The 17459-nt window shown below is 51.0% G+C and overlaps 1 protein-coding gene across 1 annotated transcript; it reads right to left on the bottom strand.

Moving 5' to 3' along the window:
• Positions 1–1711: 1711 nt before the first annotated feature.
• On the bottom strand, positions 1712–13699 carry CDIPT (CDP-diacylglycerol--inositol 3-phosphatidyltransferase). Its single transcript, XM_077273954.1, has 6 exons — positions 13524–13699; positions 2807–2941; positions 2553–2706; positions 2392–2473; positions 2237–2318; positions 1712–2152 (listed from the first exon to the last, which is right to left on the bottom strand). Exons 1-6 carry the CDS (start codon positions 13564–13566, stop codon positions 1983–1985), a joined length of 666 nt encoding a protein of 221 aa, XP_077130069.1. The 5' UTR covers positions 13567–13699; the 3' UTR covers positions 1712–1982.
• Between the last annotated feature and the right edge of the window lie 3760 nt (positions 13700–17459).

Genomic DNA, 17459 nt, shown 5'->3' with positions numbered 1-17459 from the left:
CCATGACGGTGTACAGGTATCGCTCCACTACTGAACGAGGCGCAGCCAGAGCTGCAATCACAATTCGGCCATTTTGTGACTTCTGGAGGCCGGCAATGCGTGGTCAGCGCCTCTCGCAGAGCATGCTCGGCTGTAGTGCATTATGGGTAATAGTATTTACATCGGGTACAGTACAATATTCATAGCTCATCGTGCATCATGGGGCTTCAGCGTCTGTCAGTGCAGTCCTGATGATCACCAGCGGCAGAATTGTGAATGCAGCTCCGGATGGAACCACGTAAGAGATGGGAAGTGAAATCTGCTCTAAGCGCACAATGTCATGACCGTGCAGGGGCTGAATAATTGCAATAAGAACCACCTCGGACGCCGGCATTCGAGGTCTGCAAAAGTGGACGCCAGACGAGGGGAAGCTTTCTACTCATCTCTTAATATAAGTGAAGGAAAGGATTCAACATAGGATTTAAAAGCCTCGTCCGGGACTGGAGACATGTGGCGGGGTTCATCCCAAACCAGTGCGAATATTGCAATACCGGACACAATCCATGGATGGGGGGGGGGGGCGCTGTTTTTGGTACTTTTACTCCTGTGAACTAATGGCTTTTCCCTGAGACTTTCCTCTGCCTTCCCCCCATAACCAGCGCTGACCCCAGACAGCACCCGCTGAGATTGCTCGCTGCTTCTCTCCTCTGCTACATATGGTATTCACATCTCCCTGCAAAGAGCTACTCAGTGAGGGGGCTGCGATGGGGCACACGAGGGGCTGCGGTAGAGGCACAAGAGGGACCGCGGTGGGGGCAAATGAGGGGCCGCGACGGGGGCAAACGAGGGGCCGCGATGGGAGGCACACGAGGGGCCGCGGTGGGGGCACACGAGGGACCGCGGTGGGGGCACACGAGGGGCGGCTGGGGGCACACGAGGGGCCGCGGTGGGGGCACACGAGGGGCCGCAGTGGGGGCACACGAGGGGCCGCAGTGGGGGGCACACGAGGGGCCGCAGTGGGGGGCACACGAGGGGCCGCAGTGGGGGGCACACGAGGGGCCGCGGTGGGGGCACACGAGGGGCCGCGGTGGGGGCACACGAGGGACCACGGCTGGGGCACACGAGGGGCCACAGTAGGGGACACACTAGGAGTCGCGGCGGGGACACACGAGGGGTCGCGGCGGAGACACACGAGGGGTCGCAGCGGGGTCACACGAGGGACCCCGGCAGGGGCACACGAGTGGCCACAGTAGGGGACACACTAGGGGTCGTGGCGGGGACACACGATGGGTCGCGGAGGGAACACACGAGGGGTCGCGGCGGGAACACACGAGGGGTCGCGGCGGGGACACACGAGGGGTCGCGGCGGGGACACACGAGGGGTCGCGGCGGGGACACACGAGGGGTCGCGGCGGGGACACACGAGGGGTCGCGGCGGGGACACACGAGGGGTCGCGGCGGGGACACACGAGGGGTCGCGGCGGGGACACACGAGGGGTCGCGGCGGGGACACACGAGGGGTCGCGGCGGGGACACACGAGGGGTCGCGGCGGGGACACACGAGAGGCCACGGTGGTAGCACTTGAGGGGCTGCGGTATGGACACGTGACAGCAGACTGGCTGCCTGTAAATGCCACCATTGCACACATACATCGCTGCCTGTGATCCCCGAGGGTGAGGAGCCGGCTCTGTCTGACAGGAGCAAGATAGGGGCAACGTCCAAACATTAAAAACAATTCAATGAAACATAATATTTAAGCATACAAAATAAAAAATTACAATAAAAAAGGTTCAAGAACAGCGGTCCACAAAAACCACGAGCAGCGCCCCCATAACACAGCAACGAGGAGCAGGATGGACTGTAATACCTGATGCCACCACCAGGCGGCGGTGGCTTTGGGGGAGGTGGTAACCTGGGAATGAGGTCCCGGTGGGGGAGGGGGTCTGTGTGGACGATATACGAGACCCAACACTCGGGTAATAAATTACTTCACTCCCGCGCCTTAATCCTTCAGCTTCTTCCTCGCCCGCTCGGCGCGGTCCAGGGCGGCCATGTTGCAGGACGCTGTCACCAGGTGCAGGAGGCTGATGAGAGATTTCACTAGAGACACCGGGCAGCAGAACGTGACGACGAGGCGGAAGAGGCCGACTCCCCCAAGGGGCCCCAGTGTGACTGTGAAAGGCAGGAATACAAAGGATCACCCCAAATGTTTTACCCCAGATACAGGGCTGCACAGAGACTGAGAACAGCGCCTACCTGCTGGCCCCTCGGAGAAGTGCAGCAGGTATAACATGCAGTAGAAGAGCTCATTCCCGGCACACATGAAGAACAGGACCGGCTGCGAGAAAAACAAGTCAGTAACCAACGATCAGACACCAAAACAGACCCCAAACATTCCCCAGTGCCCCTACCCGGGAGGTGTAGTACAGCCGCAGTACGGGGTTCCCCGACAGGTCGATGGTCTTGTGACTGTCGCTGCCCTTCAGGGTGGAGCTGGGGAGAACAAGAAGATGCAGATAAGACTGCAGACAAGTGTGTGCTCCAGCAGGGGGCGACACTGAGCACAGGATACCTGTGGAGGTGCAGCCAGTGACTGGCGATGTCCAGGCTCATGCTCAGCTGGAACAGCAGCGTGTACGGCGGGTACAGCAGCGACAGGTTCACCAGCAGGCACATGGTAGCGCAGCGGTCAGTCAGCATGTCCAGCATGGCTCCAAACTTGGTGCCTGGGGAAAAGGAACATGTCGGATTTCTGCTCCTGTCTGTGATCTGTATCTTCAGCACTGAGCACTGATTACAGGTCAATAAGAGCAAACATGGCCTCACCTTGATTAAGAGCTCGAGCTGCATGTCCATCAAAGGCGTCCAGGAGACCACTGAGCAGATAGAAGGTGGAGGCCACCAGGGGGGAGGTCGGCATGAAATAGAAAGCCACGAAGGCAAAAAGGATCCGGGCATAACCTGCAGAAGGGTCAGAGCAGAGAGTAGACAATGACACCACAAGAACCCAGAAACCATCATGTCTCTACTCCAGAGCTGCGCTCACTATTCTGCTGGTGCAGTCACTGTGTACATACATTACATTACTGATCCTGACTTACATCCTGTATTATACCCCAGAGCTGCACTCACTATTCTGTAGGTGCAGTCACTGTGTACATACATTACATTACTGATCCTGAGTTACATCCTGTATTATACTCCAGAGCTGCGCTCACTATTCTGCTGGTGCAGTCACTGTGTACATACATTACATTACTGTTCCTGAGTTACCTCCTGTATTATACTCCAGAGCTGCACTCACTATTCTGCTGGTGCAGTCACTGTGTACATACATTGCATTACTGATCCTGAGTTACATCCTGTATTATACTCCGGAGCTGCACTCACTATTCTGCTGGTGCAGTCACTGTGTACATACATTACATTACTGATCCAGAGTTACATCCTGTATTAAACTCCAGAGCTGCACTCAGTATTCTGCTGGTGCAGTCACTGTGTACATGTATTACATTACTGATCCTCAGTTACATCCTGTATTATTCTCCAGAGCTGCACTCATTATTCTGCTGTGCAGTCACTGTGTACATACATTACATTACTGATCCTGAGTTACATCATGTATTATACCCCAGAGCTGCACTCACTATTCTGCTGGTGCAGTCACTGTGTACATACATTACATTACTGATCCTGAGTTACATCTTGTATTATACTCCGGAGCTGCACTCACTATTCTGCTGGTGCAGTCACTGTGTACATACATTACTGATCCTGACTTATATCCTGTATTATACCCCAGAGCTGCGCTCACTATTCTGCTGGGGCAGTCACTATGTACATACATTACATTACTGATCCTGAGTTACATCCTGTATTATACTCCAGAGCTGCACTCACTATTCTGCTGGTGCAGTCACTGCGTACATACATTACTGATCCTGAGTTACATTCTGTATTATACTCCGGAGCTGTACTCACTATTCTGCTGGTACAGTCACTGTGTACATAGATTACATTACTGATCCTGAGTTACATCCTGTACTATACACCAGAGCTGCACTCACTATTCTGCTGGTGCAGTCACTGTGTACATACATTACTGATCCGGAGTTACATCCTGTATTATACCCCAGAGCTGCGCTCATAATTCTGCTGGTGCAGTCACTGTGTACATACATTACATTACTGATCTTGAGTTACATCCTGTATTATACACCAGAGCTGCACTCACTATTCTGCTGTTGCAGTCACTGTGTACATACATTACTGATCCTGAGTTATATCCTGTATTATACCCCAGAGCTGCACTCACTATTCTGCTGGTGCAGTCACTGTGTACATACATTACATTACTGATCCAGAGTTACATCCTGTATTATACTCCAGAGCTGCACTCACTATTCTGCTGGTGCAGTCACTGGGTACATACATTACATTACTGATCCTGAGTTACATCCTGTATTATACTCCAGAGCTGCACTCACTATTCTGCTGGTGCAGTCACTGTGTACATACATTACATTACTGATCCAGAGTTACATCCTGTATTATACTCCAGAGCTGCACTCACTATTCTGCTGGTGCAGTCACTGTGTACATACATTACATTACTGATCCTGAGTTACCTCCTGTATTATACCCCAGAGCTGCACTCACTATTCTGCTGGTGCAGTCACTGTGTACATACATTACATTACTGATCCAGAGTTATATCCTGTATTATACCCCAGAGCTGCACTCACTATTCTGCTGGTGCAGTCATTGTGTACATACATTACATTACTGATCCTGAGTTACATCCTGTATTATACCCCAGAGCTGCGCTCACTATTCTGCTGGTGCAGTCACTGTGTACATACATTACATTACTGATGCTGAGTTACGTCCTGTATTATACCCCAGAGCTGCACTCACTATTCTGCTGGTGCAGTCACTGTGTACATACATTACATTACTGAGCCTGAGTTACATCCTGTATTATACCCCAGAGCTGCACTCACTATTCTGCTGGTGCAGTCACTGTGTACATACATTACTGATCCAGAGTTACATCCTGTATTATACTCCAGAGCTGCACTCACTATTCTGCTGGTGCAGTCACTGGGTACATACATTACATTACTGATCCTGAGTTACATCCTGTATTATACTCGAGAGCTGCACTCACTATTCTGCTGGTGCAGTCACTGTGTACATACATTACATTACTGATCCAGAGTTACATCCTGTATTATACTCCAGAGCTGCACTCACTATTCTGCTGGTGCAGTCACTGGGTACATACATTACATTACTGATCCAGAGTTACATCCTGTATTATACTCCAGAGCTGCACTCACTATTCTGCTGGTGCAGTCACTGTGTACATACATTACATTACTGATCCTGAGTTACATCCTGTATTATACTCCGGAGCTGCACTCACTATTCTGCTGGTGCAGTCACTGTGTACATACATTACATTACTGATCCTGAGTTACATCCTGTATTATACTCCAGAGCTGCACTCACTATTCTGCTGGTGCAGTCACTGTGTACATACATTACATTACTGATCCTGAGTTACATCCTGTATTATACCCCAGAGCTGCGCTTACTATTCTGCTGGTGCAGTCACTGTGCACATACATTACATTACTGATCCTGAGTTACATCCTGTATTATACGCCAGAGCTGCACTCACTATTCTGCTGGTGCAGTCACTGTGTACATACATTACATTACTGATCCTGAGTTACATCCTGTATTATACCCCAGAGCTGCGCTCAGTATTCTGCTGGTGCAGTCACTGTGTACATACATTACATTACTGATCCTGAGTTACCTCCTGTATTATACTCCAGAGCTGCACTCACTATTCTGCTGGTGCAGTCACTGTGTACATACATTACATTACTGATCCTGAGTTACATCCTGTATTACACTCCAGAGCTGCACTCACTATTCTGCTGGTGCAGTCACTGTGTACATACATTACATTACTGATCCTGAGTTACCTCCTGTATTATGCTCCAGAGCTGCACTCACTGTTCTGCTGGTGCAGTCACTGTGTACATACATTACATTACTGATCCTGAGTTACATCCTGTATTATACTCCGGAGCTGCACTCACTATTCTGCTGGTGCAGTCACTGTGTACATACATTACATTACTGATCCTGAGTTACATCCTGTATTATACTCCGGAGCTGCACTCACTATTCTGCTGGTGCAGTCACTGTGTACATACATTACATTACTGATCCTGAGTTACATCCTGAATTATACTCCAGAGCTGCACTCACTATTCTGCTGGTGCAGTCACTGTGTACATACATTACATTACTGATCCTGAGTTACATCCTGTATTATACCCCAGAGCTGCGCTTACTATTCTGCTGGTGCAGTCACTGTGCACATACATTACATTACTGATCCTGAGTTACATCCTGTATTATACGCCAGAGCTGCACTCACTATTCTGCTGGTGCAGTCACTGTGTACATACATTACATTACTGATCCTGAGTTACATCCTGTATTATACCCCAGAGCTGCGCTCAGTATTCTGCTGGTGCAGTCACTGTGTACATACATTACATTACTGATCCTGAGTTACATCCTGTATTATACCCCAGAGCTGCGCTCACTATTCTGCTGGTGCAGTCACTGTGTACATACATTACATTACTGATCCTGAGTTACCTCCTGTATTATACCCCAGAGCTGCACTCACTATTCTGCTGGTGCAGTCACTGTGTACATACATTACTGATCCTGAGTTACATCCTGTATTATACTCCAGAGCTGCACTCACTATTCTGCTGGTGCAGTCACTGTGTACATACATTACATTACTGATCCTGAGTTACCTCCTGTATTATACTCCAGAGCTGCACTCACTATTCTGCTGGTGCAGTCACTGTGTACATACATTACATTACTGATCCTGAGTTACATCCTGTATTATACTCCAGAGCTGCACTCACTATTCTGCTGGTGCAGTCACTGTGTACATACATTACATTACTGATCCTGAGTTACCTCCTGTATTATGCTCCAGAGCTGCACTCACTGTTCTGCTGGTGCAGTCACTGTGTACATACATTACATTACTGATTCTCAGTTACATCCTGTATTATACCCCAGAGCTGCACTCACTATTCTGCTGGTGCAGTCACTGTGTACATACATTACATTACTGATCCAGAGTTACATCCTGTATTATACCCCAGAGCTGCACTCGCTATTCTGCTGGTGCAGTCACTGTGTACATACATTACATTACTGATCCTGAGTTACCTCCTGTATTATACCCCAGAGCTGCACTCACTATTCTGCTGGTGCAGTCACTGTGTACATACATTACATTACTGATCCTGAGTTACCTCCTGTATTATGCTCCAGAGCTGCACTCACTATTCTGCTGGTGCAGTCACTGTGTACATACATTACATTACTGATCCTGAGTTACCTCCTGTATTATACCCCAGAGCTGCACTCACTATTCTGCTGGTGCAGTCACTGTGTACATACATTACTGATCCTGAGTTACATCCTGTATTATACTCCAGAGCTGCACTCACTATTCTGCTGGTGCAGTCACTGTGTACATACATTACATTACTGATCCTGAGTTACATCCTGTATTATACTCCAGAGCTGCACTCACTATTCTGCTGGTGCAGTCACTGTGTACATACATTACATTACTGATCCTGAGTTACCTCCTGTATTATACTCCAGAGCTGCACTCACTATTCTGCTGGTGCAGTCACTGTGTACATACATTACATTACTGATCCTGAGTTACATCCTGTATTATACCCCAGAGCTGCACTCACTATTCTGCCTGGTGCAGTCACTGTGTACATACATTACTGATCCTGAGTTATATCCTGTATTATACCCCAGAGCTGCTCTCACTATTCTGCTGGTGCAGTCACTGTGTACATACATTACTGATCCTGAGTTACCTCCTGTATTATACCCCAGAGCTGCACTCACTATTCTGCTGGTGCAGTCACTGTGTACATACATTACATTACTGATCCTGAGTTACATCCTGTATTATACCCCAGAGCTGCACTCACTATTCTGCTGGTGCAGTCACTGTGTACATACATTACTGATCCTGAGTTACCTCCTGTATTATACCCCAGAGCTGCACTCACTATTCTGCTGGTGCAGTCACTGTGTACATACATTACATTACTGATCCTGAGTTATATCCTGTATTATACCCCAGAGCTGCACTCACTATTCTGCTGGTGCAGTCACTGTGTACATACATTACATTACTGATCCTGAGTTACCTCCTGTATTATACCCCAGAGCTGCACTCACTATTCTGCTGGTGCAGTCACTGTGTACATACATTACTGATCCTGAGTTACATCCTGTATTATACCCCAGAGCTGCACTCACTATTCTGCTGGTGCAGTCACTGTGTACATACATTACATTACTGATCCTGAGTTACATCCTGTATTATACCCCAGAGCTGCACTCACTATTCTGCTGGTGCAGTCACTGTGTACATACATTACATTACTGATCCTGAGTTACCTCCTGTATTATACCCCAGAGCTGCACTCACTATTCTGCTGGTGCAGTCACTGTGTACATACATTACATTACTGATCCTGAGTTACATCCTGTATTATACCCCAGAGCTGCGCTTACTATTCTGCTGGTGCAGTCACTGTGCACATACATTACATTACTGATCCTGAGTTACATCCTGTATTATACGCCAGAGCTGCACTCACTATTCTGCTGGTGCAGTCACTGTGTACATACATTACATTACTGATCCTGAGTTACATCCTGTATTATACCCCAGAGCTGCGCTCAGTATTCTGCTGGTGCAGTCACTGTGTACATACATTACATTACTGATCCTGAGTTACATCCTGTATTATACCCCAGAGCTGCGCTCACTATTCTGCTGGTGCAGTCACTGTGTACATACATTACATTACTGATCCTGAGTTACATCATGTATTATACCCCAGAGCTGCACTCACTATTCTGCTGGTGCAGTCACTGTGTACATACATTACATTACTGATCCTGAGTTACCTCCTGTATTATACCCCAGAGCTGCACTCACTATTCTGCTGGTGCAGTCACTGTGTACATACATTACATTACTGATCCTGAGTTACCTCCTGTATTATACTCCAGAGCTGCACTCACTAATCTGCTGGTGCAGTCACTGTGTACATACATTACATTACTGATCCTGAGTTACCTCCTGTATTATACCCCAGAGCTGCACTCACTATTCTGCTGGTGCAGTCACTGTGCACATACATTACATTACTGATCCTGAGTTACCTCCTGTATTATACTCCAGAGCTGCACTCACTATTCTGCTGGTGCAGTCACTGTGTACATACATTACATTACTGATCCTGAGTTACATCCTGTATTATACTCCAGAGCTGCACTCACTATTCTGCTGGTGCAGTCACTGTGTACATACATTACATTACTGATCCTGAGTTACATCATGTATTATACCCCAGAGCTGCACTCACTATTCTGCTGGTGCAGTCACTGTGTACATACATTACATTACTGATCCTGAGTTACCTCCTGTATTATACCCCAGAGCTGCACTCACTATTCTGCTGGTGCAGTCACTGTGTACATACATTACATTACTGATCCCGAGTTACATCCTGTATTATACTCCAGAGCTGCACTCACTATTCTGCTGGTGCAGTCACTGTGTACATACATTACATTACTGATCCTGAGTTACCTCCTGTATTATACCTCAGAGCTGCACTCTCTATTCTGCTGGTGCAGTCACTGTGTACATACATTACATTACTGATCCTGAGTTACCTCCTGTATTATACTCCAGAGCTGCACTCACTATTCTGCTGGTGCAGTCACTGTGTACATACATTACTGATCCTGAGTTATATCCTGTATTATACCCCAGAGCTGCACTCACTATTCTGCTGGTGCAGTCACTGTGTACATACATTACATTACTGATCCTGAGTTACATCATGTATTATACCCCAGAGCTGCACTCACTATTCTGCTGGTGCAGTCACTGTGTACATACATTACATTACTGATCCTGAGTTACCTCCTGTATTATACCCCAGAGCTGCACTCACTATTCTGCTGGTGCAGTCACTGTGTACATACATTACATTACTGATCCTGAGTTACATCCTGTATTATACTCCAGAGCTGCACTCACTATTCTGCTGGTGCAGTCACTGTGTACATACATTACATTACTGATCCTGAGTTACATCATGTATTATACCCCAGAGCTGCACTCACTATTCTGCTGGTGCAGTCACTGTGTACATACATTACATTACTGATCCTGAGTTACCTCCTGTATTATACCCCAGAGCTGCACTCACTATTCTGCTGGTGCAGTCACTGTGTACATACATTACATTACTGATCCTGAGTTACATCCTGTATTATACTCCAGAGCTGCACTCACTATTCTGCTGGTGCAGTCACTGTGTACATACATTACATTACTGATCCTGAGTTACCTCCTGTATTATACCTCAGAGCTGCACTCTCTATTCTGCTGGTGCAGTCACTGTGTACATACATTACATTACTGATCCTGAGTTACATCCTGTATTATACCCCAGAGCTGCACTCACTATTCTGCTGGTGCAGTCACTGTGTACATACATTACATTACTGATCCTGAGTTACATCCTGTATTATACCCCAGAGCTGCACTCTCTATTCTGCTGGTGCAGTCACTGTGTACATACATTACATTACTGATCCTGAGTTACCTCCTGTATTATACTCCAGAGCTGCACTCACTATTCTGCTGGTGCAGTCACTGTGTACATACATTACTGATCCTGAGTTACATCCTGTATTATACCCCAGAGCTGCACTCACTATTCTGCTGGTGCAGTCACTGTGTACATACATTACATTACTGATCCTGAGTTACCTCCTGTATTATACCCCAGAGCTGCACTCACTATTCTGCTGGTGCCGTCACTGTGTACATACATTACATTACTGATCCTGAGTTACCTCCTGTATTATACCCCAGAGCTGCACTCACTATTCTGCTGGTGCAGTCACTGTGTACATACATTACATTACTGATCCTGAGTTACATCCTGTATTATACCCCAGAGCTGCACTCACTATTCTGCTGGTGCAGTCACTGTGTACATACATTACATTACTGATCCTGAGTTACATCCTGTATTATACTCCAGAGCTGCACTCACTATTCTGCTGGTGCAGTCACTGTGTACATACATTACTGATCCTGAGTTACCTCCTGTATTATACCCCAGAGCTGCACTCACTATTCTGCTGGTGCAGTCACTGTGTACATACATTACTGATCCTGAGTTACATCCTGTATTATACCCCAGAGCTGCACTCACTATTCTGCTGGTGCAGTCACTGTGTACATACATTACATTACTGATCCTGAGTTACCTCCTGTATTATACTCCAGAGCTGCACTCACTATTCTGCTGGTGCAGTCACTGTGTACATACATTACATTACTGATCCTGAGTTACATCCTTTATTATACCCCAGAGCTGCACTCACTATTCTGCTGGTGCAGTCACTGTGTACATACATTACTGATCCTGAGTTACATCCTGTATTATACCCCAGAGCTGCACTCACTATTCTGCTGGTGCAGTCACTGTGTACATACATTACTGATCCTGAGTTACATCCTGTATTATACTCCAGAGCTGCACTCACTATTCTGCTGGTGCAGTCACTGTGTACATACATTACTGATCCTGAGTTACCTCCTGTATTATACCCCAGAGCTGCACTCACTATTCTGCTGGTGCAGTCACTGTGTACATACATTACATTACTGATCCTGAGTTACCTCCTGTATTATACTCCAGAGCTGCACTCACTATTCTGCTGGTGCAGTCACTGTGTACATACATTACATTACTGATCCTGAGTTACATCCTTTATTATACCCCAGAGCTGCACTCACTATTCTGCTGGTGCAGTCACTGTGTACATACATTACTGATCCTGAGTTACATCCTGTATTATACTCCAGAGCTGCACTCACTATTCTGCTGGTGCAGTCACTGTGTACATACATTACTGATCCTGAGTTACCTCCTGTATTATACCCCAGAGCTGCACTCACTATTCTGCTGGTGCAGTCACTGTGTACATACATTACATTACTGATCCTGAGTTACCTCCTGTATTATACTCCAGAGCTGCACTCACTATTCTGCTGGTGCAGTCACTGCGTACATACATTACTGATCCTGAGTTACCTCCTGTATTATACTCCAGAGCTGCACTCACTATTCTGCTGGTGCAGTCACTGTGTACATACATTACTGATCCTGAGTTACCTCCTGTATTATACCCCAGAGCTGCACTCACTATTCTGCTGGTGCAGTCACTGTGTACATACATTACATTACTGATCCTGAGTTACCTCCTGTATTATACTCCAGAGCTGCACTCACTATTCTGCTGGTGCAGTCACTGTGTACATACATTACATTACTGATCCTGAGTTACCTCCTGTATTATACTCCAGAGCTGCACTCACTATTCTGCTGGTGCAGTCACTGCGTACATACATTACTGATCCTGAGTTACCTCCTGTATTATACTCCAGAGCTGCACTCACTATTCTGCTGGTGCAGTCACTGTGTACATACATTACTGATCCTGAGTTACCTCCTGTATTATACCCCAGAGCTGCACTCACTATTCTGCTGGTGCAGTCACTGTGTACATACATTACATTACTGATCCTGAGTTACATCCTGTATTATACTCCAGAGCTGCACTCACTATTCTGCTGGTGCAGTCACTGTGCACATACATTACATTACTGATCCTGAGTTACATCCTGTATTATACCCCAGAGCTGCACTCACTATTCTGCTGGTGCAGTCACTGTGTACATACATTACATTACTGATCCTGAGTTACATCCTGTATTATATCCCAGAGCTGCACTCACTATTCTGCTGGTGCAGTCACTGTGTACATACATTACATTACTGATCCTGAGTTACCTCCTGTATTATACCCCAGAGCTGCACTCACTATTCTGCTGGTGCAGTCACTGTGTACATACATTACATTACTGATCCTGAGTTACATCCTGTATTATACTCCGGAGCTGCACTCACTATTCTGCTGGTGCAGTCACTGTGCACATACATTACTGATCCTGAGTTACATCCTGTATTATACCCCAGAGCTGCACTCACTATTCTGCTGGTGCAGTCACTGTGTACATACATTACATTACTGATCCTGAGTTACCTCCTGTATTATACCCCAGAGCTGCACTCACTATTCTGCTGGTGCAGTCACTGTGTACATACATTACATTACTGATCCTGAGTTACATCCTGTATTATACCCCAGAGCTGCACTCACTATTCTGCTGGTGCAGTCACTCATTACTCCCGTATCTGCTGGGCTGATGCTATTCCTCCCTCCCTATAGCCCGTGCCCTGACTCCCGGGAGACCCCGCACACGGCACAGCCGGTGATCTCCGCTTCTTACCGATCAGGTTGGGCACAAACAGGAAAATGTTCTCCTCAGACATCTTGCTCCGTGACGTCACCGGCAGGACTTCGGCACCCTGACAACCAAAACAGCACAAAAGAGCTCAGGAGATAGAGCGTCCTCAGGAGGACCATAGAGAGCTGGCAGCCAGTGTGGAGCGTTTCCCCTCACATGATAGAGAACAGGAGGCAGGAAAGAGCGTCTCGTGCTGCAGTATGACATAGACCTATAGAGGCAGCAGCGTCCCCTGGTGGAGAGAAGCTGCGCTACACGAGCAGTGCTGCAGGAGCTGGGACTGAGGCTTTTCCTCCTGGTAATGGCGGCGGCTCCTCTGTCCTCCCGGTAATGGCGGCTCCTGTGTCCTCCCGGTAATGGCGGCTCCTGTGTCCTCCCGGTAATGGCGGCTCCTCTGTCCTCCCGGTAATGGCGGCTGCTCCTCTGTCCTCCCTCTGTGCTCTCATTATCACTGCTGGCAGATGAGTAGAATCTCCACATTTATCTTCTATATTGGAATTATTTCAGGTTTTGAGGATTTTCCCCTTGAAGGTGTCCGGTATCGAGCGCTTAAGAAGAAGGCGGCTGCGGACTCGGGCTCCTTCCTTGTGTTCTGTGCTGGTCCAGCGAGGACGGCGGCGACACCTTTATGGAGGCCTGGATGAGGGTCGTCTGTGGGGGCCGGGGGCTCATATTAGGGTGAAGGACTGTCGCCTCGGGGTCCGGTCCTCCATCAGCGCCCAGTACTGACCCCCTAGATGCATGCGGCCCAACGCCCCACAAGCTGACGGGGGACAGGTTACTAAGCGCATGGCGGCAAATCCTGCCCACGCCCTTCTCCGCTGGCAGGAGGAGTTGTCAGAGGGGCGGTGGCAGTGAGGGACATTCAGTAGATGCCCAAGACTGTAGGGCGTGGACCAAAAACCAGGACTGTCAGCTGTATCCGGGGGCCGTCCTCTGTATCCGGGGGCCGTCCTCTGTATCCGGGGGCCGTCCTCTGTATCCGGGGGCCGTCCTCTGTATCCGGGGGCCGTCCTCTGTATCCGGGGGCCGTCCTCTGTATCCGGGGGCCGTCCTCTGTATCCGGGGGCCGTCCTCTGTATCCGGGGGCCGTCCTCTGTATCCGGGGGCCGTCCTCTGTATCCGGGGGCCGTCCTCTGTATCCGGGGGCCGTCCTCTGTATCCGGGGGCCGTCCTCTGTATCCGGGGGCCGTCCTCTGTATCCGGGGGCCGTCCTCTGTATCCGGGGGCCGTCCTCTATCTGGGGGCCGTCCTCTGTATCTGGGGGCCGTCCTCTGTATCCGGGGGCCGTCCTCTGTATCCGGGGGCCGTCCTCTGTATCCGGGGGCCGTCCTCTGTATCCGGGGGCCGTCCTCTGTATCCGGGGGCCGTCCTCTGTATCCGGGGGCCGTCCTCTGTATCCGGGGGCCGTCCTCTGTATCCGGGGGTCGTCCTCTGTATCTGGGGGCCTTCCTCTGTATCCGGGGGCCGTCCTCTATCTGGTGCCGTCCTCTGTATCTGGGGGCCGTCCACTGTATCCTGGGACTGTCCTCTGTATCCGGGGGGCCGTCCACTGTATCCTGGGACTGTCCTCTGTATCCGGGGGGCCGTCCACTGTATCCTGGGACTGTCCTCTGTATCTGGGGGCCGTCCTTTGTATCTGGGGGCCGTCTTCTGTATCTGGGGGCCGTCTTCTGTATCTGGGGGTCGTCCTCTGTATCCAGGGGCCGTCCTCTATCTGGGGGCATTCCTCTGTATCCGGGGGCCGTCCTCTATCCGGGGGCCGTCCTCTATCCGGGGGCCGTCCTCTATCCGGGGGCCGTCCTCTATCCGGGGGCCGTCCTCTGTATCTGGGGGCCGTCCTCTGTATCTGGGGGCCGTCCTCTGTATCCTGGGGCCGTCCTCTGTATCCTGGGGCCGTCCTCTGTATCCAGGGGCCGTCCTCTGTATCCAGGGGCCGTCCTCTGTATCCAGGGGCCGTCCTCTGTATCCAGGGGCCGTCCTCTGTATCCAGGGGCCGTCCTCTGTATCCGGGGGCCGTCCTCTGTATCCGGGGGCCGTCCTCTGTATCTGGGGGCCTTCCTCTGTATCCGGGGGCCGTCCTCTATCTGGGGCCGTCCTCTGTATCCGGGGGGCCGTCCACTGTATCCTGGGACTGTCCTCTGTATCCGGGGGGCCGTCCACTGTATCCTGGGACTGTCCTCTGTATCCGGGGGGCCGTCCACTGTATCCTGGGACTGTCCTCTGTATCCGGGGGCCGTCCTTTGTATCTGGGGGCCGTCTTCTGTATCTGGGGGCCGTCTTCTGTATCTGGGGGTCGTCCTCTGTATCCGGGGGCCGTCCTCTGTATCCGGGGGCCGTCCTCTGTATCCGGGGGCCGTCCTCTGTATCCGGGGGCCGTCCTCTGTATCCGGGGGCCGTCCTCTGTATCCGGGGGCCGTCCTCTGTATCCGGGGGCCGTCCTCTGTATCCGGGGGCCGTCCTCTGTATCCGGGGGCCGTCCTCTGTATCCGGGGGCCGTCCTCTGTATCCGGGGGCCGTCCTCTGTATCCGGGGGCCGTCCTCTGTATCCGGGGGCCGTCCTCTGTATCCGGGGGCCGTCCTCTGTATCCGGGGGCCGTCCTCTATCCTGGGACTGTCCTCTGTATCCAGGGGCCGTCCTCTATCCGGGGGCCGTCCTCTATCCGGGGGCCGTCCTCTGTATCCTGGGACTGTCCTCTGTATCCAGGGGCCTCCTCTATCTGGGGGCCTTCCTCTATCCGGGGGCCGTCCTCTGTATCCGGGGGCCGTCCTCTGTATCCGGGGGCCGTCCTCTATCCTGGGACTGTCCTCTGTATCCAGGGGCCGTCCTCTGTATCCAGGGGCCGTCCTCTATCCGGGGGCCGTCCTCTATCTGGGGGCCGTCCTCTGTATCCTGGGACTGTCCTCTGTATCCAGGGGCCTCCTCTATCTGGGGGCCTTCCTCTATCTGGGGGCCGTCCTCTGTATCCGGGGGCCGTCCTCTGTATCCGGGGGCCGTCCTCTGTATCCGGGGGCCGTCCTCTGTATCCGGGGGCCGTCCTCTATCCTGGGACCGTCCTCTGTATCCAGGGGCCGTCCTCTGTATCCAGGGGCCGTCCTCTATCCGGGGGCCTTCCTCTATCCGGGGGCCGTCCTCTGTATCCGGGGGCCGTCCTCTGTATCCTGGGGCCGTCCTCTGTATCCAGGGGCCGTCCTCTGTATCCAGGGGCCGTCCTCTGTATCCAGGGGCCGTCCTCTGTATCCGGGGGCTGTCCTCTGTATCCGGGGGCCGTCCTCTGTATCCGGGGGCCGTCCTCTATCTGGGGCCGTCCTCTGTATCCGGGGGGCCGTCCACTGTATCCTGGGACTGTCCTCTGTATCCGGGGGCCGTCCACTGTATCCTGGGACTGTCCTCTGTATCTGGGGGCCGTCCTCTGTATCTGGGTGCCGTCCTCTGTATCTGGGGGCCGTCCTCTGTATCCGGGGGCTGTCCTCTGTATCCGGGGGGCCGTCCACTGTATCCTGGGACTGTCCTCTGTATCCGGGGGCCGTCCTCTGTATCCGGGGGCCGTCCTCTGTATCCGGGGGCCGTCCTCTGTATCCGGGGGCTGTCCTCTGTATTCGGGGGCCGTCCTCTGTATCCGGGGGGCCTCCACTGTATCCGGGGTCCGTCCGCTGTATCTGGGGGCTGTCCGCTGTATCCTGGGACTGTCCGCTGTATCCGGTGTCTGTTCACTGTATCCGGGGGCTGTTCGCTGTAACCTGGGACTGTCCTCTGTATCGGGGGGGCCCGTCCTCTGTATGCGGGGGCCGTCCTCTGTATGCGGGGGCCGTCCTCTGTATGCGGGGGCCGTCCTCTGTATGCGGGGGGTGTCCGCTGTATCCTGGGACTGTCCACTATAACCTGGGGCCGTCCACTGTATTCAGGACAGTTGTGAC

The sequence above is a fragment of the Ranitomeya variabilis genome, chromosome 7, assembly GCF_051348905.1.
Source record: "Ranitomeya variabilis isolate aRanVar5 chromosome 7, aRanVar5.hap1, whole genome shotgun sequence".
Taxonomy (NCBI): domain Eukaryota; kingdom Metazoa; phylum Chordata; class Amphibia; order Anura; family Dendrobatidae; genus Ranitomeya; species Ranitomeya variabilis.
Note: the sequence above shows the minus strand (reverse complement) of the source record. Positions and strands in the feature narration are given on the sequence as shown.